Source organism: Leopardus geoffroyi, chromosome B1 (genome assembly GCF_018350155.1).
Source record: "Leopardus geoffroyi isolate Oge1 chromosome B1, O.geoffroyi_Oge1_pat1.0, whole genome shotgun sequence".
NCBI lineage: Eukaryota > Metazoa > Chordata > Mammalia > Carnivora > Felidae > Leopardus > Leopardus geoffroyi.
The window spans coordinates 204,397,068-204,422,252 of record NC_059327.1 but is presented as its reverse complement, the minus strand read 5'-3'; the positions used below and the strand labels follow the sequence as shown (position 1 = coordinate 204,422,252).

The 25,185-nt window shown below is 39.1% G+C and overlaps 2 protein-coding genes across 6 annotated transcripts in view; both read right to left on the bottom strand.

Moving 5' to 3' along the window:
- Window positions 1-3,527, bottom strand: part of POLN (DNA polymerase nu) — a 151,486-nt gene extending 147,959 nt beyond the window's left edge. Inside the window, 1 exon segment of the mRNA XM_045474955.1 lies at window positions 3,353-3,527. Within this exon segment, the coding sequence (XP_045330911.1) occupies window positions 3,353-3,527 (175 nt within the window).
- HAUS3 (HAUS augmin like complex subunit 3) lies at window positions 433-23,663 on the bottom strand. 5 transcript variants are annotated; one of them, XM_045474798.1, is made up of 7 exons: window positions 23,538-23,663; window positions 22,476-22,535; window positions 20,983-22,029; window positions 19,377-19,816; window positions 17,330-17,558; window positions 16,545-16,650; window positions 5,474-5,603 (listed from the first exon to the last, which is right to left on the bottom strand). In XM_045474798.1, exons 3-7 carry the CDS (start codon window positions 21,889-21,891, stop codon window positions 5,575-5,577), a joined length of 1,713 nt encoding a protein of 570 aa, XP_045330754.1. In that variant the 5' UTR covers window positions 21,892-22,029; window positions 22,476-22,535; window positions 23,538-23,663; the 3' UTR covers window positions 5,474-5,574. The 5 variants fall into 5 exon arrangements, with proteins under 5 accessions (XP_045330751.1, XP_045330752.1, XP_045330755.1 ...); XM_045474795.1 differs by lacking the exon at window positions 16,545-16,650 and having other exon boundaries at window positions 433-5,603; window positions 23,538-23,662; XM_045474796.1 differs by lacking the exons at window positions 16,545-16,650; window positions 23,538-23,663 and adding an exon at window positions 23,085-23,104 and having other exon boundaries at window positions 433-5,603.
- Window positions 23,664-25,185: the final 1,522 nt, after the last annotated feature.

Sequence of the window (25,185 nt, the reverse complement as noted above, 5' to 3'; positions counted from 1 at the left end):
ACATGCTTAATCATATGCATAATCCTACACATAGCAGCAGGTCAGCCGCCAGCCCTGAAATCACCCTGCAAACTCTTCCCCCAGTATTTACCAAAGACTTTCAACGGCATTATTGAACCACCAAATGACTGAAAATTTAAGTCAGATGAACCCAATTTTCAATCTAGTTTAAATGCATATGGGTTGGGGCACCTGGGTGGCTGTTAGTTGAACGTCTGACTCTTGATTTCGGCTCAGGTCATTATCCCAGGGTCATGGAATTGAGCTCTGCATCGGGCTCCATGCTAAGCATGGAGCCTACTTAAGATATTCTCTCTCTCTCTCTCTCTGCCCTCCTCCCCCACTTGTGCACTCTCTGGGGGAAAAAAAAAGGTATATGAGTTAAGGTACAAAGCTAAGCTACAGTCACAAAAGACTCAACAATACAATGGCTTAAAGAATAAAGTTTATTTCCCTTTCATGTTCTGAGTGAGTGTACTCAGCTGGTTACACATCTTTTGTGAAGTCTCTCCAGGACTGCAGTTTCCAACATGTTCCACAATCCTCTAGGACACTGTTATCATTTGCAGAGTTTGAAAGGAGTCGTTTGGGGTTCCTACTGGGTGGAAGGAAAGAGGCCAGCTGGGAAGCAAGTTGAATGTCTTTGGGCCTACCCTGGAAATGGCACACACCACCTGAGCACACGTCCCACAGACAGGAACCCGGGTCACACCCGACTGCAAGGAGACTGAGCCATGCAGTCTGATCCTGCTCCCAGGACACACTGGTGTTGCGTACACATAATCTCTGCCAAAAAAGCCTCTGGAGAAAATGCCCATGATCAGGAAGTGGAGGTGACTGCCAGTCAGGATGACGGTTACCTCTGAGCAGGAGAGAGTTTTAATTGAGAAGGAAATGTTGAGGTTTTGAAGATGCAATTACAAGGATGTCCTCTTCATATTAATTCATTAAACTGTAGTTTAAGTTTTTGCATATTTTGTTTCTCACAGCAAAGGGTTTTTAAATAATGATCAATCTTGCAGCAAGAAGATATATGTAATCCAACCCTTACTGCATGTGTATCGCAAGATCCCTCAGTGTAGCACATCAGAAATGCAGACCCTGAAGTGACGTGTAATGGTAATGCTGTTCGGTGTTACTTGTTTGTAGTAACAAATATTTGTAGTTATTCTCACTGATTTATGAGTTCAATTTTTATATTTATTTGGTATGAAATAGGTTTTAGAAATGAGACACCGAATACAGTATTTTACTTGTAAGACGTAAGGGTCTGATGCAGTAACAACTCAGCATGTGACAAGGGTCCAGGAATTAACTAGGTCTTAGGTCCAGCATCATTCATCAATAACCCACCAGCAACCAATTTAATCCAATCCATACGAAATAAGAAACTGGTGAGACTCTGTGGCAGACAAACTCCAGGGTGGTCCCAAGACCCCTCCTTCCTAGTACTCACACACTTGAGTGTGGGTGGGACTTACTGGCTCACTTCTAACCCACAGAGTACAGCAACGGTGACAAGATGTTCCCAATTACTCTGCAGACAACTATGACAACACTCTTGTTAGGGAAAAAGCAAGCTGCTATCACGTAAAGCTAGGCCTAAGGAGAACCACGTGAAAAGGAACTGAAGGTGTCTTAGAGCCAACAGCCAACCGAAGCCCTCAGTCCAAAAGCCTACAAGGAACTGAATCTGCCAACAACCATGTGCACTGGAAGCAAATACTTCCCCATTCGGGCCTCAGATGAGACCGTAGCCCCGGCTCACACCTCTGCACTATAGCCCAGCAGAGGATGAAGCTAAATTGTGCCCCAGCTCCTGACCCACAGACACTGGGAGATAACAAATGTGGGTTGTTTTAAGTTGCTAAGTTGGTAGCAAGGGTGTTATGTAGCAACAGACAATACAGAATCCATATGAAAATTCCACTATTTTTCCAAATCCAGGAACATTTGACAGAAAAATACCTTTATCTTTTCCTACTACCTCTCAATAAATGTATGAAAACTAGAATTTTATAGGGTATAAGAACATGACAAGAGTTCAGAAGATCGACTGATGGCCATAAATCTTTCTCAACAGACTCACACTGAAGCTACCAGAGACATTTTACTATTTCTATCATTTTTTTTATTCCTATCAGTTTTTAAAGGGAAGTACATTTCTACCTGTCAAGTACACACTGCTTTTTTATTTTAGAAACTATACAGGATAAAGAAGAAAGCTCTTTGATATTTAAGTATTTATCTTCCTTACTATATGCCCCCCACCACTCCCCAAAACACTATCAAAATTGCTAGGTAGGTAGTCCATACCCAAAAATTCTTACCAGTTCATTTATTAATGACTTCTACTCTAACGAGGCTCATGAGCAACAGAGGCCTGAATATGAACAAATCTAAATGTTAAGTGCTACCTATATCTTCGAGAAACTGCACATATATAGCTTTTGCACAATTTTTCAATACTCTCAATTATTTTATCACAATTACTCAATTATATCTCATTCACGTATAACTTACTCTGTGGAAAAGAAACAACAAATTGGCCGACTTAAATATTAAAAAACAAGACAACTTTGCTAGTAAAAAAAATAACTGGTGCTCCAAATATTTCAGTCATACTTGTGAGCGTATGTCACTGCTGCTATATATGATGCCATAAATGCACATACACATATCTGTCGATCTTTGCCACCTAGGAATTTATTCATTTCTCTGGCAGCATAATACACACACTGTCAAAAACACCTCTCTTGTCTGCCACACATAGTAAGCAAATACTATGTCAATGTACGTTCAATGACCCAAGAGCTAAGGCTGAAGCCAGGGGCACCGTGAAACAGCCCATCTCTTCTGAGGTCACTTACACAGCCAGTGCAGATTCTCAGGAAATGTTTGGCATACATGCCTGGAACAAGGAAGAGAGTGCTACATTTTAAAGCATTAAGGGCTGGAGCGCCTGGTGGCTCAGTCAGTTAAGCGTCTGACTTGATCTCAGGTCATGATCTCATGGTTCGTGAGTTTGAGCCCTGCATCAGTCTCTGTGCTGACAGCTCAGAGCCTGAAGCCCGCTTTGGATTCTGTGTCTGCGCCTCCCCTGCTCATGCTCTGTCTCTCTCTCTCAAAAATAAATATTGAAAAGAAATTTTAAAGTGTTAAGGGTTAAGAGAATGTGAAGTCTAGCGAGCAGCAGGTCAGTTATCACTGAATGAGAGGAAACCAAGGGGAGCAGGACTCCATTTGTTTGTAGCAAAGCTTCTCTACACAATATAAAGTTCCTTAGAATAATTCTGCTGGCTCATTTTCAAACCTTAGTTAGGGTAACTAAAGACAGATTCATAAAAATTACTCACTCTTTTCACCCCTCTCCAATGCTTAGACTCCACTAAGTCACCTGAGTACACAGCAGACATAATCTTCTGAGCAACACTGGAAAGCGGTATCTTACAGGGATCAAAGCCTACAAATGCCTCATAAGTTTCCATTTTCATAAATCCTAAATGTAAGATAAACATAATATCCATATATTAATTTTACTTCAAAATAAGAACTTATTTGAAAAATGTTACATACAGAGACATTCATAAAAATCACTCTCTGTAATGACCACGTAAAATAGGAATCAATTATCTCCATAGTTACCGATACAACAGAATAGCAAGAAGGAGGCAAAATGGTTAGAGACTCAACTGGAATATTATGGTAAACAGGTAACAAAGCATACAATTTCTATTTAACCAATTTTGAAGCAAGCAATCTATTCATATACTTCCTGAGGTTTGAAACAAATGGCTGTTATAATCTTCAACTGTACAAATCTAGTAACATAAACATTTTTAATGGACTTGGGTAATTATGATAGACACACAACCTGACATCATTCCATGCACACCTCTCAGCTGTACTCGCCCCTGGGCTGAGTGGGCGAAGGTGTGGAAGGGACAGTACAAATCATCAAGTAGCTGGTCATACATCTAACACACATGGCACTAATCTGAACAGAATGTGCTGTTCCATGAGCCAGGAAACTAGGTGACATATTTTTGCACATTACTGGAGAAAAGAAAAATTTTAAGTAAATTCTCTATTCCACTGTAGAATAGAGAAAGAAAAAAAAGGAATAAAAGTCACCCATGAGGAGCTAAGAGAAAAATCTTAGACAAGATTGTTAGAAATTTTCAAGCATATTTAGATCTACTTAATAAATATACATTTTTAAATAATGTACAAATATAATAATTGGCAAAATAATTTTGTTCAACAGATTATAAAAATTATGAGGGCTTATCTGTCACCTAAGCATACCCATTTTCTGATGGTTATAGCTAAAAAATTCCACAAAAGTGTAGTTTTTAGACTAGCATTCCATATTAAAAAGTAATATATTCTGGAGCAGGAATATTCTTGAATAAGGAATATTCCTTGAATATCTAGATCCTCCTTTTCCTCTGCAGAGCTTACATAGTATGTAACAGGCCACTTATAAATCAAGCACTCAAGAAACACTTGATGTCATGACTGATAAATAAGCTATTTCAAATTATTTTATCCCACTCAAAATAATTTCTAATGGTCCAAATAATACACTTGTATCCCAACTGATACAATCTAACATTTAAGTATTCTCCCTCCAGAAAAACAGGTAAAATAGACTATACATCCTTTGAGCAACCACTTCTATGGCATTTTCAAATTTCATTTAAAAATCATTCATAATGTGTCATACTGAAGTCAAAGCACTAAGATGTCTTGCAGAAATTCTAAGTCCCCAGGACCCAGATGCTAAAATGAACAATGGCCAATGGATACCCAACATTCTTTGTGGAACAAATAGGAACATTCAGAGTCTCAAAGTCTACAGCAGGGAATTACGGGGGGATATAGTTTGAGTATTTTACTTTATAGAATTTTACTTTATAGTCAAATACGAGGGTACTTGGCTATTCCATATTAAGGTGTTTAACACCTTAGGGTTTAACAATGCTGATTCAAAGTTCTACAAAGGTTTAAAATGTTTCACAGTAGAAATTTTCTATTTCTAAAAAAAAAAAAAGTAAAAGCGACTGAACTAATTCTATTAAGAAATATTTGCATTACATAATAATGTTTTTTCCCTGTAAGTAAAAAGTTATCAGAACTAGGTCCCACCAAGCAAATGTTCAAGTCATAGAAAGCACTGGTACTTTGAATAAATATACTATATGAGGGAAAAAACCAAACTGATACAATACTTGAATTAATTAAATGAAATGTTCCATTGACCTCAAATTTAAAATTTTAGTAGTGTTTATTAGCTATGTTTTCCCCCTAATATAGAAAACATTAAAACATAGCATATGTAGTAAAGATTCCGTTTTTAATAATCTTCAATCTTCCAGACCAACAACTCTAATCTTTGATTGGTTTTCTAAGTTCTCCACAATATCTTTCAGATAATCTTCATCTTTTAAAAAATATACATATAATTCTCTTTCCATTCGATGCAGTTTATTAGATGCCAAAATTTTTCTTTTTGTCTTCACATCAGCAAGAACATCAGTAAGAAGATGATTCAACTTATTCAGCTGGGATTCAACTTGATGAAACTGCTCTGTTAACTCCTAAATGAAAAATAAAAATGCTTTTAATACAAAAGCTCTATTTGTAATAGCAATTATAAAAACTCAAAATGGGGCGCCTGGGTGGCGCAGTCGGTTGAGCGTCCGACTTCAGCCAGGTCACGATCTCGCGGTCCGTGAGTCCGAGCCCCGCGTCGGGCTCTGGGCTGATGGCTCAGAGCCTGGAGCCTGTTTCCGATTCTGTGTCTCCCTCTCTCTCTGCCCCTCCCCCGTTCATGCTCTGTCTCTCTCTGTCCCAAAAATAAATAAATGTTGAAAAAAAAAAAAAAAACAAACTCAAAATGTAATTTACATGGAAAGAATCTGATATAGTTATTCACATGATTTTAATGATAAACCTCAATTAAAAATCCATAGTAGGTTTAATACAAATTCTATGTTAGACTCAATTGCAACAACTTTGGACAGATAACTAAGAGATTCAGAACAAACTGTTACTCCCTGAAGAGTACTTGACATATAAACTGTTATGCATATTCATACACTCAACAAATATTACTAAATGCCTACTACATGCCAATCACTGTTTTAGAGACTAGAGGCATAAGAATGAACATCACCTCTTTCATGAAGTTAACAATCCACTTAACTGATCAAACCTTTTTTAGCCTAATCTCAGTCTACGCTAAAGAAAAGAGGTACTGAGAAAGCCCTGAAATGAAGCAATTACCAATAAAAAAGAATCATCTCAGCAAAAATCTCCATTTTTCTCTTTTCACATTGTTAAAGACAGAGTTACATGTAACATTCAACAATCCAGATTTACCATGTAGTTCTCCTGCTCAAGAACCTAGACATGCCAGACCCTTTACATTTAATACACTGAAATGCCTTACCTCCTAAAATTAAAAACTATTTATTAACAAGTTTCCATGGCTTTCTAATCAAGTATTCTACCTCTAGAAATTTCCAGCCAGTATCCCCAAAGAGAAAATCCACAGCTCTGTCTCAATCTTCTGCACCTTCTCAACATGGTCCATGAGCATGGTAATCACCTGGGGTGCCTGTGACAAATACAGATTCCTACACCTCACTCCACACTGCATTACTCAAACTCTAACAGGCTCCCCGGTGATTCTTATAAACAAGTTCAAGAATGACTGCTTAACACATGTCATAAATGCCAGTTCCAGAGAGCAGTACTTTTTCAATTACATTTTAACAAAATCAAGTAATATCTACATTACATGGTCTCCCTTTGAGGAAAAACTTGGTAAACTTGAATGAGAAACTATAATCTCACCTTTAATTTCAATATGAAAGATCTTAACAATTACTAAAATAATATTCCTACAACACTGAAAAATATCCACCTTGATTAACAACAAAAATGCAAGTTAAAATTTGTATGCGTGGCATTTTTAGATTTCACTGGGTTAAGGAAAAACATTAAATGCCAGTAAGATTATAGTGAAGTGAAATCATCATACTTTAGTGATTCTAGAATGAAACCTTTCACATTTTAAGATATCTGACATCCAGGGCGCCTGGGTGGCTTGGTCAGTTGGGCATCTGACTTTGGCTGAGGTCATGATCTCGCAGTCCGTGAGTTCGAGCCCCGCGTCGGGCTTTGTGCTGACAGCTCAGAGCCTGGAGCCTGTTTCAGATTCTGTGTCTCCCTCTCTCTCTGCCCCTCCCCTGTTCATGCTCTCTCTGTCTCTCTCTGTCTCAAAAATAAATAAACGTTAAAAAAAAATTTTTTTAAATAAAAATAAAAAATAAAAATAAAAAAAGATATCTGACATCCGTATCATTTTAAAATTCAGAGCATCTTGTGATTACTATTAACTACTCATAAGAAACACTCTATCACCAACATTCAGGAAAAAAAGTTTTTTACTGTGATGAGAACACTTAACATGAGATCTCCCCTCTTCACAGATTTTTAAGAGTATAATGCAGTATTGTTAACTCAGGCACAATGCTGCACAGCATTATCTCCAAAACTTATATATCTTACTTAACTGAAACTTTTTATCTGCTGATTAATAATTCATTTACCCTCTCCAATCCCTGGTAACCACCATTCTACTCCCTGCCTCTATGAGTTTGACAATTTTAGATATCTTTGTGAGTGGAATCATACATTACTTGTCCTTGTGACTGGTTTATTACACTTAGCATAATTTCCTCCAAGTTCATCCATGTTGTCACATATTACGGGATTTCTATTATTTATTTTTCAAAAAAAATTAATGTTTTTGAGACAGAGACAGAATGCGAGTGGGTTAGGGCCAGAGAGAGAGGGAGACACAGAATCCAAAGCAGGCTCCAGGCTCTGAGCTGTCAGCACAGAGCCCGACGTGGGGCTCGAACCCACAAGCTGTGAAATCATGACCTGAGCCGAAGTTGGACACTCGACGTCAGGCGCCCCACGGGATTTCTTTTTATTAAGGCTAAATAATACCTTGTACGTACATACCACATTCTCTTTATCCATTCCTCCACAGATAGACATTTAAGCTGTTTCCATACCTGGCTATTATGAATAGTGCTACAATGAATGTGTAAGTGCTTCTTCAAGATCCCGATTTCAATTCTGTTTAAATACTCAGAAGTGGAATTACTGGATCATATGGATCATTAAGTTTTTGAGGAACCTCCATAGTGTTTTCCATAGCAGCTGCACCAGTTTGCACTCCTAGCAACAGTGTACAAGGGTTCCAATTTCTCAGCATTCGCCAATACTTTTTGATACTAGTCATTCTAACAGGTGTAAGGTAATCGTTCATTGTGGGTTTTTTTTTTTTTAATGTTTATTTTTGAGAGAGAGAGAGAGAGAGCGAGTGCACACACGAACGGGGAGAGGCAGAGAGGGAGGGAGACACAGAATCCAAAGCAGGCTCCAGGCTCTGAGCTGTCAACACAGAGCCTGATATGGGGTGGGGCTCGAACCCATGAACCTATGAACATCATGAGATCATGACCTGAGCCGAAGTTGGACGCTTAACCGACTGAGCCACCCAGGCACTCCCGTTCGTTGTGGTTTTGATTTGCATTTCCCTGATGATGAGTGACACTGAGCACTATCCATATACCTGTTGGCCCTTTGTACATCTTCTTCAGAGAAATCTCTATTCAAGTCTTCAGCCCATTTTTTAATTGGGTTATTAAGGTTTTTTTGCTATCACCAACATTCTTAATGTATAATGTAGAAAAATAAAGACAACAACTTTGAGCCAAAAAATAACATAGAAAGGGCACTTAGTCGGTTAAGCGTCTGACTTTGGCTAAGGTCATGATTTCACAGTTCATGAGTTTGAGCCCCGCATCAGTCTCTACACGGACAGTGGGAAGCCTGCTTGGGATTCTTTGTCTTCCTCTCACTCTGCCCCTCCCTGCTCTCTCTCTAATAAATAAACTGAAAAAACAAAAATAACATAGAAGAACTGCACGTCAAGTGTAAAGCTTTGAAATACCCTAAACATTTTAATTGGCTTATTTTTTCCTTCTAACACGTATATTCAAGAGTGATATGACATTAAAAAGAGAAAAGTGATATGACAAAAATCCATGTCTACCTGCACCTAGAAGATATCTTCTAGAAAGTATTCAATAAAAATTCAAAATAAAAAAGTATTGTGTCAGTTAACAGAAAGTTTTTCTTTTTTAGCAATTCATAAAATGATGGTGTACCTTATGATCAATGGTGTCTAGCAGACATTTAAATAGTGCTGGTGGCATGAAAAACAGGTGCGACTCCTCAGAAAAGCAATATGGCAGCATCAAAGGTCCCCCCCTCCCCGCAAAAAAATGTATATACCTAAGAAAGCCAATAATCCTATTTCCAAGAATTCATCCAAATGAAAAGTATCCAACAACAAAAAACTATATACACAAGATATACATGATGTCATTCAAGAGCAAACAAAATTAAAAAAATGAAGACTATCAAAAAAATATTCAACAGTGGATTGCAGAAATTACTGTAACATTAAAAATTAAGAAAATTATTCAGAGTGAAAATGTTTATTTCATAATGCTAAGTAAAAAGGAATAAAAAGATGTGTAAAGAAAGGTGAAAAGTATATATTTTGAAAATACTAACCAAAAGAAAGATGGCATAGAAAAATTAATATCAGACCAAAAAAAAAAAAATGTTAAGTCAGGAAGCACAGTAAGAATAGAGAAAGTAATTATGTAAATACTAAATGGTTCACTTCACTGCAATTCAAATCCACCATGATAATAATTCATCACAATTTTAAACTTGGCAATACAGTTGACCCTTGAATACTGCAGGGGGGTTTAGGGCACTGACTCCCCGTACAGTCAAAAATTCGCATATAAATCTGGATTCCCCCAAAACTTAACTACTGAGAGCCTACTGTTGACATACAGTTGATTAACATATATTTTGTACATTATGTGTATTATATACTATAATCTTACAATACAGTAAGCTAGAAAAAAATGTGATTAAGAAAATCATGAAAAAATACATTTACAGTACTACACTATATTTATTTATTGAAGAAAATTTGAATATAAGTGGACCCATGCAGTTCAAACCCATGTTGGTCAAGGGTCAAATGTAACTTATAAAACAGACTCAAATATAAAGAAAACACTGCGAGAACTACAACAAATTTTCAAATCTACCATCACAGGAGGTTTTTACTAAATTAATACAACTAAAAAGACAAAATCAGTAATAATCACAGTTATCACTTCACACATATTAGGATGACTATTATATACATTAAAAAAATTTTTTTTTTGTTTATTTGAGGGAGGACACAGTATGAGCAGGGGAGGGGTAGAGAGAGAGAGAAGAGAGAGAGGAAAGAGAGGAGAGAGAGAACCCCAGGCAGGCTCCATGCTGCCAGCACAGAGCCCAACGTGGGGCTCAAACTCATGCAACCATGAGATTATGACCTGAACCAAGATCAAGAGCCAGACACTCAACCGACTGAGTCACCCAGGCACCCCTATATATTTTTTAAAAAAGGAAAATAAGTGTAGCTGAGGATGTGGGGAAACTGGAACCCTGTGCACTGCTGGTGAGAATATAAAATGGTACAGTTACTAAATCAACAAGGAAACAATGGCTTTGAATGACACACTGGACCGGATGGACTTAACAGATATATTCAGAACACTTCATCCTAAAGCAGGAGAATACACATTCTTCTCCAGTGCACGTGGAATGTTCTCCAGAACAGATCACATACTGGGACACAAATCATCACTCAACAAGTACAAAAAGATCAAGATCATACTGTGCATATTTTCAAACCACAAAGCTATGAAACTCGAAATGAACCACAAGAAAAAATGTGGACAGATAATAAATACTTGGAGACTAAAGACCATCCTACTAAAGAATGAATGGGATAACCAAGAAATTAAAGAGGAAATTAAAAAGTACATGGAAGCCAATAAAAATGATAACACCACAGCCCAAAACCTCTGGGATGAAGCAAAGGTGGTCATAAGAAGAAAGTATATAGCAATCCAGGCCTTCCTAAAGAAGGAAGAAAGATCTCAGATACACAACCTAACCTTACATCTTAATGAGCTGTAAAACGAACAGCAAATAAAACCCAAAACCAGCAGAAGACAAGAAATAATAAAGATTAGAGCAGAAATCAATGCTATCGAAACCAAAAAAAACAGAACAGATCAATGAAACCAGAAGCTGGTTCTTTGAAAGAATTAACAACATTGATAAAGCCCTAGCCAGTTTGATCAAAAAGAAAAAGGAAAGGACCCAAATAAATAAAATCAAGAATGAAAGAGAAGAGATCACAACGAACACAACAGAAATACAAACAATAATAAGAGAATATTATGAGCAATTATACACCAATAAAATGGGCAATCTGGAAGAAATGGACAAATTCCTAAAAACATAAACTACCAAAACTGAAACAGGAAAAAATAGAAAACTTGAACAGTAAAGAAATCAAATTAGTAATCAAAAATCTCCCAAAAAACGAGAGTCCAGGGCCAGATGGCTTTCCAGAAGAATTCTACCAAACATTTAAAGAAGAGTTAACACTTATTGTCTTGAAGCTCTTCCAAAAACCAGAAATGGAAGGAAAACTTTCAAACTCTTTCTATGAAGCTGGCATTACCTTGATTCCAAAACCAGACAAAGACCCCACTAAAAAGGAGAACTATAGACCAATTTCCCTGATGAACATGGATGCAAAAATCCTCAACAAAATACTAGCCAACCAGATCCAACAACACATTAAAAAAATTATTCACCACGACCAAGTGGGATTTATACCTGGGATGCAGGGCTGGTTCAATATTCGCAAAACAATCAATGTGATACATCACATCAATAAAAGAAAGGACAAGAACCACATGATCTTCTCAATAGATGCAGAGAAAGCATTTGACAAAATACAGCATCGTTTCTTGATAAAAACCCTCAAGAAAGTAGAGATAGAAGGATCATACCTTGAGATCATGAAAGACCCAATGCTAACATCATCCTCAATGGGGAAAAACTGAGAGCTTTCCCCCTAAGGTCAGGAACAAGACAGGGATGTCTACTCTCGCCACTGTTATTCAACATAGTATTTGAAGTCTTAGCCTCAGCAATCAATCAACACAAAGAAATAAAAGGCATCCAAATCGGCCAGGAGGAGGTCAAACTTTCACTCTTCACAGATGACATGATACTCTATATGGAAAACCCAAAAGGTTCCACCAAAAAATTGCTAGAACTGATCTGTGATTCAGCAAAGTCGCAGGATATAAAATCGATGCACAGAAATTGGTTGCATTCCTATACACCAATAATGAAGCAACAGAAAGAGAAATCAAGGAATTGATCCCATCTACAATTAATTGCACCAAAACCCATAAAATACCTAGGAATAAATCTAACCAAAGAGGTGAAAAAAATCTATACACTGGAAAACTATAGAAAGCTTATGAAAGAAACTGGAGACACAAAAAAATGGAAAAATATTTCATGCTCTTGGATAGGAAGAACAAAATTGCTAAAATGCAATCTACATATTCAATGTAATACCTATCAAAATAACACCAGCATTCTTCACAAAGCTAAAACAAACAATCCTAAAATGTGTATGGAACCAGAAAAGACTCTGAATAGTCAAAGCCATCTTGAAGAAGAAAACCAAAGCTGGAGGCATCACAATCCTGGACTTCAAGCTGTATTACAAAGCTGTAATCATCAAGACAGTATGGTACTGACACAAAAACAGACAGATTAATGGAACAGAATAGAGAACCCAGAAATGGACCCACAAACGTATGGCCAACTAATCCTTGACAAAGCAGGAAAGAACATCCAATAGGATAAAGACAGTCTCTTCAGTAAATGGTGTTAGGAAAACTGGACAGCAACATGCAGAAAAATGGACTTGGACCACTTTCTTACACCATACACAAAAATAAACTCAAAATGGATGAAAGACCTAAATGTAAGACAAGAAACCATCAAAATCCTCAAGGAGAAAGCAGGCAAAAACCTCTTTGACCTCGGCCGCAGCAACTTCTTACTCAACACGTCTCACATCTCCAAAGAAGGGAAACAAAAGCAAAAATGAACTGTTGGGACCTCATCAAGATAAAAAGCTTCTGCACAGCGAAGGAAACAATCAGCAAAACTAAAAAGCAACCAACAGAATGTGAGAAGATATTTGCAAACGACATACCAGATAAAGGGTTAGTATCCAAAATCGATAAACAACTTATGAAACACAACACCCAAAAAACAAATAACCCAGTGAAGAAATGGGCCAAAGACATGAACAGACACTTCTCCAAAGAAGACATCCAGATGGCCAACAGACACATGAAAAGATGCTCAACATCACCCATCACCAGGGAAATACAAATCAAAGCCACAATGAGATACCACCTCACACCTGTCAGAATGGCTAACATTCACAACTCAGGCAACAACAGATGTTGGCAAGGATGCGGAGAAAGAGGATCTCTTTTGCACTGCCGGTGGGAATGCAAACTGGTGCAGCTACTCTGGAAAACAGTATGGAGGTTCCTCCAAAAATTAAAAATAGAACTACCCTACGACCCAGCAATTGCACTACTAGCTATTTATCCAAGGGATACGGGTATGCTGTTTCAAAGGGACACATGCACTCCAACGTTTATAGCAGCGCTACTGACAATAGGCAAAGTATGGAAAGATCCCAAATGTCCGTCGATGGATGAATGGATAAAGAAGATGTGGCATATATATACAATCGAGTATTACTCGACAATCAAAAAGAATGAAATCTTGCCATTTGCAACTACGTGGATGGAACTAGAAGGTATTATGCTAACCGAAATTGGTCAGTCAGAGAAAGACAAACATCACATGACTTCACTCATATGAGGAATTTAAGATACAAAACAGATAAACATAAGGGAAGGGAAGTAAAAATAATGTAAAAACAGGGAGGGGGACAAAACATAAGAGACTCTTAAATATAGAGAACAAAGGGTTGCTGGAGGGGCTGTGGGAGGGGGGATGGGCTAAATGGGTAAGGGGCATTAAGGAATCTACTCCTGAAATCATCATTGCACTATATGCTAACTAACTTGGATGTAAATTAAAAAAAAATAAATGATTTTAAAAAATGGTACAGTTACTATGCAAAAGTTAGGCAGTTCTTCACAAAGTTAAACACAAAATTGCTACATGATCCAGCAATCCAACTTCTAGGTATACACCCCAAAGAAACGAAAGCAGGGACTCAGATATCTATACACAATGTTCACAGCAGCATGATTCACAACAGCCAAAGGGTGGAAGCAACCCACGTGACCATCAACAGATAAACAGAATGTACTATATACATTCAATGGGATATTACTCAGCCATGAAAAGTAGTAAAATTCTAACATATGCTACAATATGGATAAAACAGTAATAAATAAGTAAATAAATAATAAAATAAAATAAATAATGAATAAATTAAAATAAACAAATTAAAAATAAATAAAACAGTAATCATACAAATTATTTCACATGAAATCATACATATGATTTCACTTATATCAGGTAACAGAGTAGGCAAATTCATGGAGACAGAAAGTGGAACAGAAGTTACCACAGGCTAAGGAAGAAGGGGCTAAAGTTATTGTTTAATGGGTACCGAGTTTCTATTTGAGATGATGAAAAAGTTCTGGAAATGTATAGTGGTCATGGTTGCACAATATGTGAATGTATTTTTGTACTTAATGTTGCTGAATTGTACACTTAAAAATGGTTAAAACTGTAAATTTTACATTTTGTATATTTCACAATAAAAAAATTATTTAAAAAAATAATCACAAGCATTCCTGTTCAAGGAAAGGTAGGTTAGTTATTCAAATCAATACTCCCATAAGAAAAAAAATGTAAAAGGCTAAATGAAGTATTTTTAAAAGTCAAGCAAAACAAAAACCTCCTAAAAGCAATGAAGAGATAACAAGACGTTAAAAGGAACTAGAAGTCCATAAAACACCCCAGACTGGTAAGACAGGCCAGCGGCAGCTTTACCTAGGACAACCGCCAATCTTAGAAAATTAGAACCTATGATTCTTGAGACTCACAAGATGAGTGAGAGAAAAATTGAAGTCCAAGGTCCACAGAAAGTAGGAAGTCAAATGGGAGACCCTCTTCATGATAAGCCAAGGATCACAGGACACCAATAGTCTTTTTTTTTTTTTTTATGTTTATTTTTGAGAGATGGAGAGAGACAGAGCACGAGCAGGGGAGGGGCAGAGAGAGGGAGACACAGAATCCAAAGTAGGCTCCAAGCCCTGACCTGTCAGCACAGAGCCCGACACAGGGCTCAAACTCATGAACTATGAAATGGTGACCTGAGTCAAAGTGAGACACTTAACTGACTGAACTACACAGGTGCCCCAGGACACCAACAATCTTAAGATCAGAATGGTCCAGAAGTGGAAGAGTCCCTGGATAGAATTACAGCCCAGACAGAAATCACCTGGATCCTCCAAAGACTCTTAGACTTAACCCAGCTGAAGGTTCAGAACTGGTCGTGCCCACAGTATCTAACAAAAGAAACATGAAGGCAAAAAGCACTTAAGGATCATTTATTTCATAATGATAAGAGGCTCCCTTCACCAGAAAGAGTGATTTTATTTTTATTGTATGCCTCAATATGGTGATGGGACAATTTGTTTATAGATGGAAAAAAAGAACTAATAAAATTAGAACTCTACCTCATATCATACATAAAAATAAACTCCTGGTGGAGAACTAAAAGTGAGTACTACAAGGTAAAGTAAAAAGGACTATCATTGCGATGTTAAGAGCAAACCTTAACAAGATATGAAAAACAAAATATAAAAAATGGCAAACCAAAGAGTAATAAAAATAAAATAAAAAATACATAAAAATTAAAATGCTAAAAAAAGCAAAAAGCAAAGTAAAAAAGACAAGCCACAAATAGGAAGTGAATACATATAACACATGTAACAGAAAAAGGATTGGCACTTGAAATATATAAACTCCTACAAGTGATTTAAAAAAAAAAAAAAAAACCCGAAAGGGGCAGTGGGTGGCTCAGTCGGTTGAGCATCTGACTTCGGCTCAGGTCATGATCTCACAGTTTGTGAGTCTGAGCCCCTCTTCGGGCTCACTGCTACCAGCACGGAGCCCGCTTTGGATCTTCTGTCCCCCTCTCTCTCTGCCCTTCCTCTACTCATACTCTATTTCAAAAATAAACATTTTAAAAAAATGGACAAAGGAGATGAACACAGAATTCTCAGGAAAAGATGAATGGCCAGTAAATAACTGAAAGAGGCCTCAACCTCCTTAATAATTAGGGAAATGCAAATTACGACCTATATGGGATGCACCGATTAAGAGAATTTACAAATCAGATAGTGCTATGTGAGGAAAAGGATGTGGATCAATATCATCTCTTTGAACTCATGTAATATGGTACAACCGCTCTGGAAAACAATTTGACGTACCCTGAAACTGAACCCGTGATACAGCAACTCCACTGCTGAGTGTGCACATGTGTGTACACATGCACAGCTGTGAGACATACGACCAGACTGTCCACAGCAGTATAACCTACAATAGCAAAAACTGGAAATAACTGAAATGTCTGTCAACGTAACACATAACTGTGGAATTTCACATAATGGAACACTAACTACATGAAAGAGAAAACTTTACATATGTCAACATGGAAGAATGTCAAAATCTTAATATTAATCAACAAGTTACTAAGGAGTATACATAACATAATTACACCCCATACGTAAATTTCAAAAACATACAAAACTAAACAATATACTGTCTAGGAATATCTATGTGTAATAGAAGTACACAAAAAAGCAAGCAAACAATAAAATCAAGCGAAGTAGTTCTCCTTGATGAAGGAAGGGAAATGCTACTTGGAGAAGCATGCCATCACACACAACTTCAAATATAATAATTCTCTATTTGCTAGTAAGACAGGTGAAATAATAACAGGGGTAGTTTTTTTTGTCTTTAAATACTTAGTATAAACATCACATATCCTTTTATGGCTAAAATATTTTGTAAGTTTTTAAAATTCTATGTACATCAATCAAAACCATCTGAAAAATATTATTTATGTGTGACTAAAGCTAGGATATAAAATAATAAATTTTATATTAGGGCAATAGAATTTGGGGTAATATTTTCCTCATGTTAACTCTTTCTTCAGTATCTTTTACAACAAACAATTTTTACAGCATCTTCAGTTACTATGGCATGTACCCACCTGGTCACTAAGCAAAAGCTGATTTCCTCCTTGATACAAAGTATCACAAAGCTCATCCACATCATTATTCAGTTTGGACAGAAAGAAAGAATGTTCTCGACTAGATACCGCCAACTGATCTTGTACTAAAGAAACATCCTGTTTTAATTTCTCAGCCACCTCCTCCAGGTTTCCATGGGTTATAAACAATTCTTTTTTCTTATTCTCTCCTTCTAAAAGTTGATAAAGCCTAAAATGTAAAAATAAAGTTATAAGAAAAATTCTCAATCAGTCTTACGTATCAGTATATAAAAATTCTCAATACAGTCTTCAAAATTATAATCCACTATATTGAGCATCTTTGGGGATAAGTAACAACTTAAAAATATTAACCTGGAAAAAAAATTAACCTATCTGCTGCTACATCAAGCAACCGAAAACATTCCAGCTAAAATACCATCTTACTACAGAAATACATATTGTAATTACTACATCTGATTCCCATTTTCTCATCTCCCAAGTTTTAAATATACAATACTTTTTGACTTTTAACTGTCATTAGCCTACTTCAAACAAAGCATGTTTCAGAGATACCTCCCAAGAAAACATCTCTTCCACAGAAGACAACTATGATGTAGTGGAAATAACAAGGAACTTGAAACAGAAGACCTAGGTCGGAGTTGTGGCTGTCTTTTCGGACCCAGGTCAAGTCAACCTCTGAGACTTAACTTTCACATCACATACCTATTTTTATAGGATGGTGGTGGGTTTAAAAGTGGAAAGTTAAAAATATAAAATGTAAAATACAGTGAATAAAGAACTACAGAAATAGTAAACTTGCTACTCCAGCCTTCTACGTGTTTAATTGTCGAATTAAATTCCTAATGGACCATGAGGCCATTTAACACTTCAAACATTAATAGCAGAAAAATCCTTTGGAACAGATGGAAAAATGTGAGGTAGCACTTTCTACACATTTCTGACAAAAAGGGTTTGCTCTTTTTCTTCAAATTAAAAAACACAGATTTTTAAAATTATTTTATTATTTTAGCAAGTTGCAACAGACCTCATAAAACTGGTTCAAGTCCAAGGCTGCCAATTTTTTTCTTGTGGGATGTAACTACACAATTTAAGGGGGGAAGCATTCTTTTTTTTTTTTTTTTTAATTTTTTTTTTTTTTTCAACGTTTATTTATTTTTGGGACAGAGAGAGGCAGAGCATGAACGGGGGAGGGGCAGAGAGAGAGGGAGACACAGAATCGGAAACAGGCTCCAGGCTCTGAGCCATCAGCCCAGAGCCTGACGCAGGGCTCGAACTCACGGACCGCGAGATCGTGACCTGGCTGAAGTCGGACGCTTAACCGACTGCGCCACCCAGGCGCCCCAAGGGGGGAAGCATTCTTAGCTCATGTCAATGCCACCCTCTGAAACTGCAATGGAGCAGCCCTTTCCATGCCCATCATCTCATTAATAAGAAAACAAAAGGATTAGATCACTTTCCCCTAGTCCTAGAGAAAAATTAGGCGTAGGATCCAGACTTTTGAGGCCTTTAACTACTTTAGCCCTCCAATTTTAGTATCCCTATATCATCAATTGCCTAGACATCCAAAAAAGGTTGGGAGCTAGCATTCCTTTTTGCCGATTCACCTGACTAGACACGGAAATGAAGTCAGTCTTCTCTCTCTACTGACACCTCCAAATGCAATCAATTCTCTACCTAGCAAAACCTACTACACCCCAAGCTGTACTCAAACTCCCTGTAGTTAAACTCTGCCCCAACCTCAAATAAGGCATCTAAACAATGGTGCTTAAAGGTGCATATGACCTTGTATACATTCACTCCTCCAGCCCACCCACCCCAGCTCTAACACAGCTGCTTCCAGACTGAACAAGAATGGAAAAGGGAGCAAAATATTCAAAAGGAAAAGAGTCACATACAAGAGAAATGAAGGAAGAGAACAGAGAGCCAGAACAGAAAGAAAAAATGTTTTAAAGTTCCACAATCTTAGTTAAAACTCTCTATGGTATTTTACAACAAAAAGAATTACTGAAGAAATACAGAAGCATACCTATGAGTAGAATAGTCCTTGGTATCAATGGTATTCCTTGGATTTATCTGCTGACATACTGACGGGTCTGTCAGCATTTCTAATCGCTGGCGGAGCATCGCATTACTTTGACTAAGTTCTTGAACCAAATTTTCAAGTTGACGATGTACGTCCCAATGCTTTCTCAATTCAATTTCATATGATAACTGTAGAAGTTCAAATGATGCCTTTTGCTTTATCAACTGATTTAAAACTAACTCTTGTCTTGCTGTATAATAGTCTTGTTTAGCAATCTGTAGATCAAAATCTCCCTTTACAACTGGCATATTCAATAACTGAGCATTCTCTTTTACCACAGCAGGCAAGCTTTTATCTTTTATATAAGTGATTTGTTCTTCAAGTTTCAGAATCTCACTGTTCAAGCTAGAAATTTTAGCATCCAAATTATCTTTGCCAAGAGCCTACACAGAGAAAACAATTGCATTTAAACCAGTCAGTATGAAGTTGAAATCATTTTAAAATTCTTTTTACTTTCCCTTTTAGATTATCAGATTAACATGCTCACTAATAAAAACTAATTTCATACTAACAAAAGCCAAAATCACAGTTTAAAAAAAAGGAAAAGTGTGGACTAAGCCAAAGGTAAATCACTAAATTTTAATGCTATTACTACCACATATGTACAGTAATGGCTACCAAAACAGAGAGCTTTTCATGTTTGTCTTACTTAAAAAAAATCATTAATTAGCACACTACTCACTGAAAGCAAATGTACGCTATTTAGGTTTTTCTTAAAACTAAAATAATCCCAGTAGCTATTCTTCTAGTCTGTCACCTGATTTTAACCCTTGCAAAGAGTGACAGAACTCCAGATGTTATTCCGAAGTTTATGGCAGTTACAGAAAGTAACTTGGTACTGGTATTCAGTTTCAGTCCTGTTTTCACTCAATTATCTAGTGGTTACATTACCCAGAAAGTAAGCTTTCCAAGAGTACAGATATGTGCACTACACCTGTACATTCTCAACAAAAAGTCAGGGTTTCAGTCCACTGAACTGCATCCCTGACTTCATTAGCACCAAACAAGGAGCGGACAAGGCAGAACACCCATACAGAAAAATAAAAAGGAACTTCAGTGTTCTCTGAATCTGAACCCACGCAAATTTCAAATTCAGAAAAAGTACTTTTGTTTAAAATTAGTTAATGTGATTGCATTATAATCTGTTCCTGCCTTTTACTAATATCAAGATCTATTTGTGTGAAATGCTGACACATTGGGACACCTGGGTGGCTTAGTCGGTTAAGCCTCTGACTTCGACTCAGGTCATGATCTCATGATTTGGGAGTTGAAGCCCCATGTTGGGCTATCTGCTGTCAGCACAGAGCCTGCTTCCGATCCTCTGTACCCCTCTCTCTCTGCCCCTCCCCTGGTCACATTTTCTCTCTCAAAAATAAATAAACGTTTAAAAAAAAAAAAAAGAAAGAAAAGAAACAATGACACATCAAACTAAGCACTGAACAAACAGAAAATAAGAAAACGTATTTATTTTATCTCCCTTTCTAAAATACTAACATACCCTCCATTACTAACATTACAATATGACGCTAGTCTCATTTCTCATGTTTACCTTGCTAGTGAGGCTGTGAAGATTCTCCTCTGCCCACTGTATACTTGACTTCATGCTCAAATTACTTGCTTTCAAGTGAATTAACTCATGTTGAGCACAAATGTATGCTAGCTGCAGCCTAACCATCTCCAGCCGTCTCTCCTCAAGGATTTCTTGGTTATCACAAATAGATGGTGCTTGTATATCTAAAAGTTGAAAATTTTCTTCATTTGAACTTTCAACTACTTCATGTATACCTTGAAAGAACTGTTTTTTGGTATACAAAGTTAATGCTGCTGTGCTTTGCTCTTCTTGGCTTAGATATTTTTCCAAGGAAAACTGAGATAAAAACACCAGTGGATTTGCCCCTTGATCCAAATTAGAATGTCTGAAAAACATCATCAATTTAGCAACGCCATCAGTAAGAGCTTGAAGTTCATTATTTATCTTGGTGTTCATCGCATTTAGAATTCCTTGACTCTGCTTCAGCCTTTTAGTGGCTTCTTCTTCTTTAGCACTTAACCTCAGAGATTTGTGGCTTGTTACCGAAGCCATCAACTGGCATTTATTACGTCGCTGAATTTTTAGGTTCTTCAATTTCTGCAGAGTTTGAACTTCAACTTCCAATTTCTCTAGCTCTTTGTCATCCAGGGTAGAGGTTTTCAAATCAGAAGTTTTACAGGTTTTAAGAACTTCATCCAGTGCTGCTCCTTCTAGGATGGGCTTGCCTGATTTTTGAAGAATGCTAAAAGCTTCCAATTCTTCTTTGGACAATACATTCTGTTCATTCACATTCCCACAAAACCACTTCAAAAATGCTTCATCTTCAACAGTCTCAAACAACCAGTCAAAATCTTCCCCATTAAGACTATCAGCTTTGGGATAATCAATTTTTTTTAATGTTTCCACAAACTCTTTTCCACAACTCATGGTTTAACTGCACAACTTTTTTGTAACTGATATGGGTTTATGGTGTGGATATTTAGAAGATAAACCCAAATACAAACAAACTAAATTTATGTTAAGTTCAGAAGAAGGACAAAATTTTTTTAGAATCTATGACTTCTCCTGGGGGGGAAAAACAAACATTAGACCACAAATAAGACAACTAATAAGACAACTCTATTTGTAAAAGAACAATATAGATAAATACCACAGATATCTGGGAGGGAAGCATCTAACCTGAGGTAGTTGTAGCTGAAATGTTTGACAGAGATAAAGAGAAAATAAACAACTAGGGTATTACTTAGAACACCGAAAAAATAATGAAAACCTAATTATCAAGAAAATCTTATTTTTTCCAAAGATACATCATATCGCATGAGTTCAGTTTTGAATTCAAAATAAATATATCTAAACAAGTCCAAGCCAGCCTGTGGCTAAGCAGGCTTTTTTTTTCTTTTTCTAAGCAAATAGATATAAATACGATATACTTATATCTTTTCCTGCTTTTTTCTAAGCAAATAGATATAAATACGATAATGTCCTTGAGGAAGAGTCAACAAAATATTTACCTCGACGACTGAATCAGCACCCGCCATTCACACAAGAATCAATGTCCAGTCACGATGAACCTAGTGCAGAGAAAATCAGGTTTAAGATTTAAGAACCACCCTCAAATTGACCTTAAAAGTGCTCATCAAAAGAAAAACAAATGTAACTTTGTAGGGTGGCGGGTGGTAAAAGGCCTTAATGCGGCAACCATTTCGCAGTGTACAGAAATGGGGTCATCATGGTGCACACCTAAAACTAATACAACATATCCCAATTAGGCTTAAAAAAAAACCAAACAACACCTACAGCAAAAACCCCACCAAACCCCCAAAACCAAGTGCCCTCAAATTTCAGATCAGAAGCACCAAAGACCTAGGCGGACATGAAGTAAAAATGCTTTCGGCATTTGCTACTTTGCCACAAACGCGCCACCGAACCACCCCGCTGACTTCACCAAAAGAATTTCTCGGGGACGGAGACGAGCCGCACGGATTAATGATCTGCGTAACACATGCGAAAAAGCCTCCGCTTTTGTTTTCTGTGTAATTCAGTCACGACACGGATGCACGTCAATAAAATACACAACCACAAAAGCCACCGAATTGGCGTGAAAGGCAAACTGCACAAACCCCAGACCCGCGCGGCCGGCTGGTGGCGTTCCGGAGCGACCTCCCACGTCCCAACAGTCCCGCACCTGCCAGGGACCACGCTCCCGCCTGAGCCCCGCCCCCTCCCGCCCTCGGCCACGCCCTCCCGCCCTCGGCCCCACCCGCCCTCGCTCTCCCGCCAGAGCACCGCCCCGGAACCCCGCCCCCACCCGGAGGCCCCCTCACTCTCACCGGCGCCGCACTCTCCATCCACGCCCACTTCCCGCTTCCACTCACCCTCCCCGCCCTCGCCCCTCAGCCCTTGCCCTCGCACCCGCGCCCTGCGGACCGCGACTGCGTCGCGCTGACAGCTACTTGCGCGCCTGAAGAGAATTCCCAGGGGTGCCTGTAAAGAAGGGGCAGCTGTGGGATCGGCGCCGCTCCCACAGCCCCACGCCCCGCGACGCCCAGAACAGTGAGGACGGGGCCATTCACCTCTGGAAGCTCCGCTCGCGCCCCTCAGAAGCCCGCCGCCGCGCTCCGCGCCCGCACTGCCTCACGGGAGCTCTGCCACGGCGCGCGCGCACACCCGGCAGAAGCCGGACCGGGGGGCGTGACCGTCTGCGCAGGCGTGGCGTCGGAAGAGGCGGGCCTGGCTGGGAGGGACTTTGCGGCAGAGCCTAGCGGAGTGCCGGCCCGCCCTCACGGCCTGGCGTCCACCGGTAGGGAGCGAGCTGATTGGCTCTCCACCTCGGGGGCGGGGCCGGGGCCGGGGAGGCGTGTAGATGGAGTAGAGGAGGGTCTTGGGTGCGGGCCGGCTTGGTCCCGCTGCGCCCGGCTTTCTACGGCGGTGCGTTTTCACCGCAGCGGACTCCATGGCTGAGGCCACCTTTCGGGTCTATTTTGCCGGACCCCAGCGCCCCATCGTCTATAGAGGCGTCTTCCCAGAAAGCCTGGTTGCGGTCCGGAGCTCGCCGGCGCGGGTCCCGGGCCGCCAGGCCGGGTTCCGGGGCGCGCGCCGCCTGCAGAAGTCGGGGGAGTGGAGGAGCAGCGTCTGGCGAATCTTTAGGCTCCGCTGTCCTTACTCGCTTTACGGGCTTTTGCGTTGAACGTTGTTTTGCGAAGCGCGCATCCCCCAAGCCCTCACCTGACCACTAAGCAGAAGCAGACTTCCTCCACGATCCCGTTTTCAAAACAGATCTTTTAAAAGGTTGAAAATATCTGAACATGGAGTGGATATGTGTCAAAGACGTAGTTAAGTCGAGACGGAACACTTGCCAAGGAGGGTGCGAGACGCAGGACGTGGGTCGTCTCTGAGCGATAGAGCTGGCCGAACACTGCAGAGTCCGCGCACCCCTGCCGATGCGGGCGGACCTGCGGGGTTACTGTTGGTGCCTGGCAGCGTCCACGCGCCTCTCTCTTACTAGTCTTCCACAGATGAACGTCTAAAAGTAGTGACTACATAGTACTCCCTCCAGCCCCCGCATCAGGTGACCCGAAGGTGGTTGGTTAGAGATGTCCTAGGCTAGTGGGACAGTAGAAGGGCAGAAGTCTTTCTGGATAACTTAATATTTTTAAGGGGAGAAAAAAGAATGGTCTAAGACATATCATGAATTAATCTCGGGTTGAAGATACTTTTTTTTTTTTTCAAAAAAAATGTTAATGTTTATTTTTGAGAGATAGAGCATGAGCGGGGGAGGGGTAGAGTTGAAGATACTTCTTATGAATCCTTCATTTGTTTTACTGTTTACTTTTCCTCTTCCAAAAGACAGTAAAGCCTAAAATGATCTCAAAAGCAGATATTACAGGGGAAGAAAGTTCACAGATTGGTACCCCGCCTGAAGCAAGGTGAGGCTGGACTAGGGAGGAGACAGTCGAGTTGGTGAGTCGGAGGACAGGGTTAGAGACCCTGGACCAGGAGGACTCCCTTTGCCACCGACCCCGGGGGTTGGGGGGGCGGAGCGGGGATGGGAACTCATGGAGGGGGCGGGGGAGGGGTCCCCCTGAACAGAAGCTGAGAGGCTTCGAGGGAGGAAGTGGAGGCTGTGCAGACAGGGCCTTCAGGACATTTTGCTGAGGAGGCAAAGATTGAGGGACGGAGAGGAGCAGAAGGACACGAGATGAGGGGGTGGGAATGTAGGGT

What these genes read in the sequence shown, in the direction of transcription:
- HAUS3 (XM_045474795.1), bottom strand. Translation starts at nt 21,891, where the DNA reads ATGAGTTGTGGAAAAGAGTTTGTGGAAACATTAAAAAAAATTGATTAT. An exon ending in TTCACAGCCTCACTAGCAAG is followed by an intron (nt 19,817 to 20,982) that starts GTAAACATGAGA and finishes TTCTCTGTGTAG; the next exon opens with GCTCTTGGCAAAGATAATTT. An exon ending in AGCTTTTGCTTAGTGACCAG is followed by an intron (nt 5,604 to 17,329) that starts GTGGGTACATGC and finishes TTTTTCATTTAG; the next exon opens with GAGTTAACAGAGCAGTTTCA.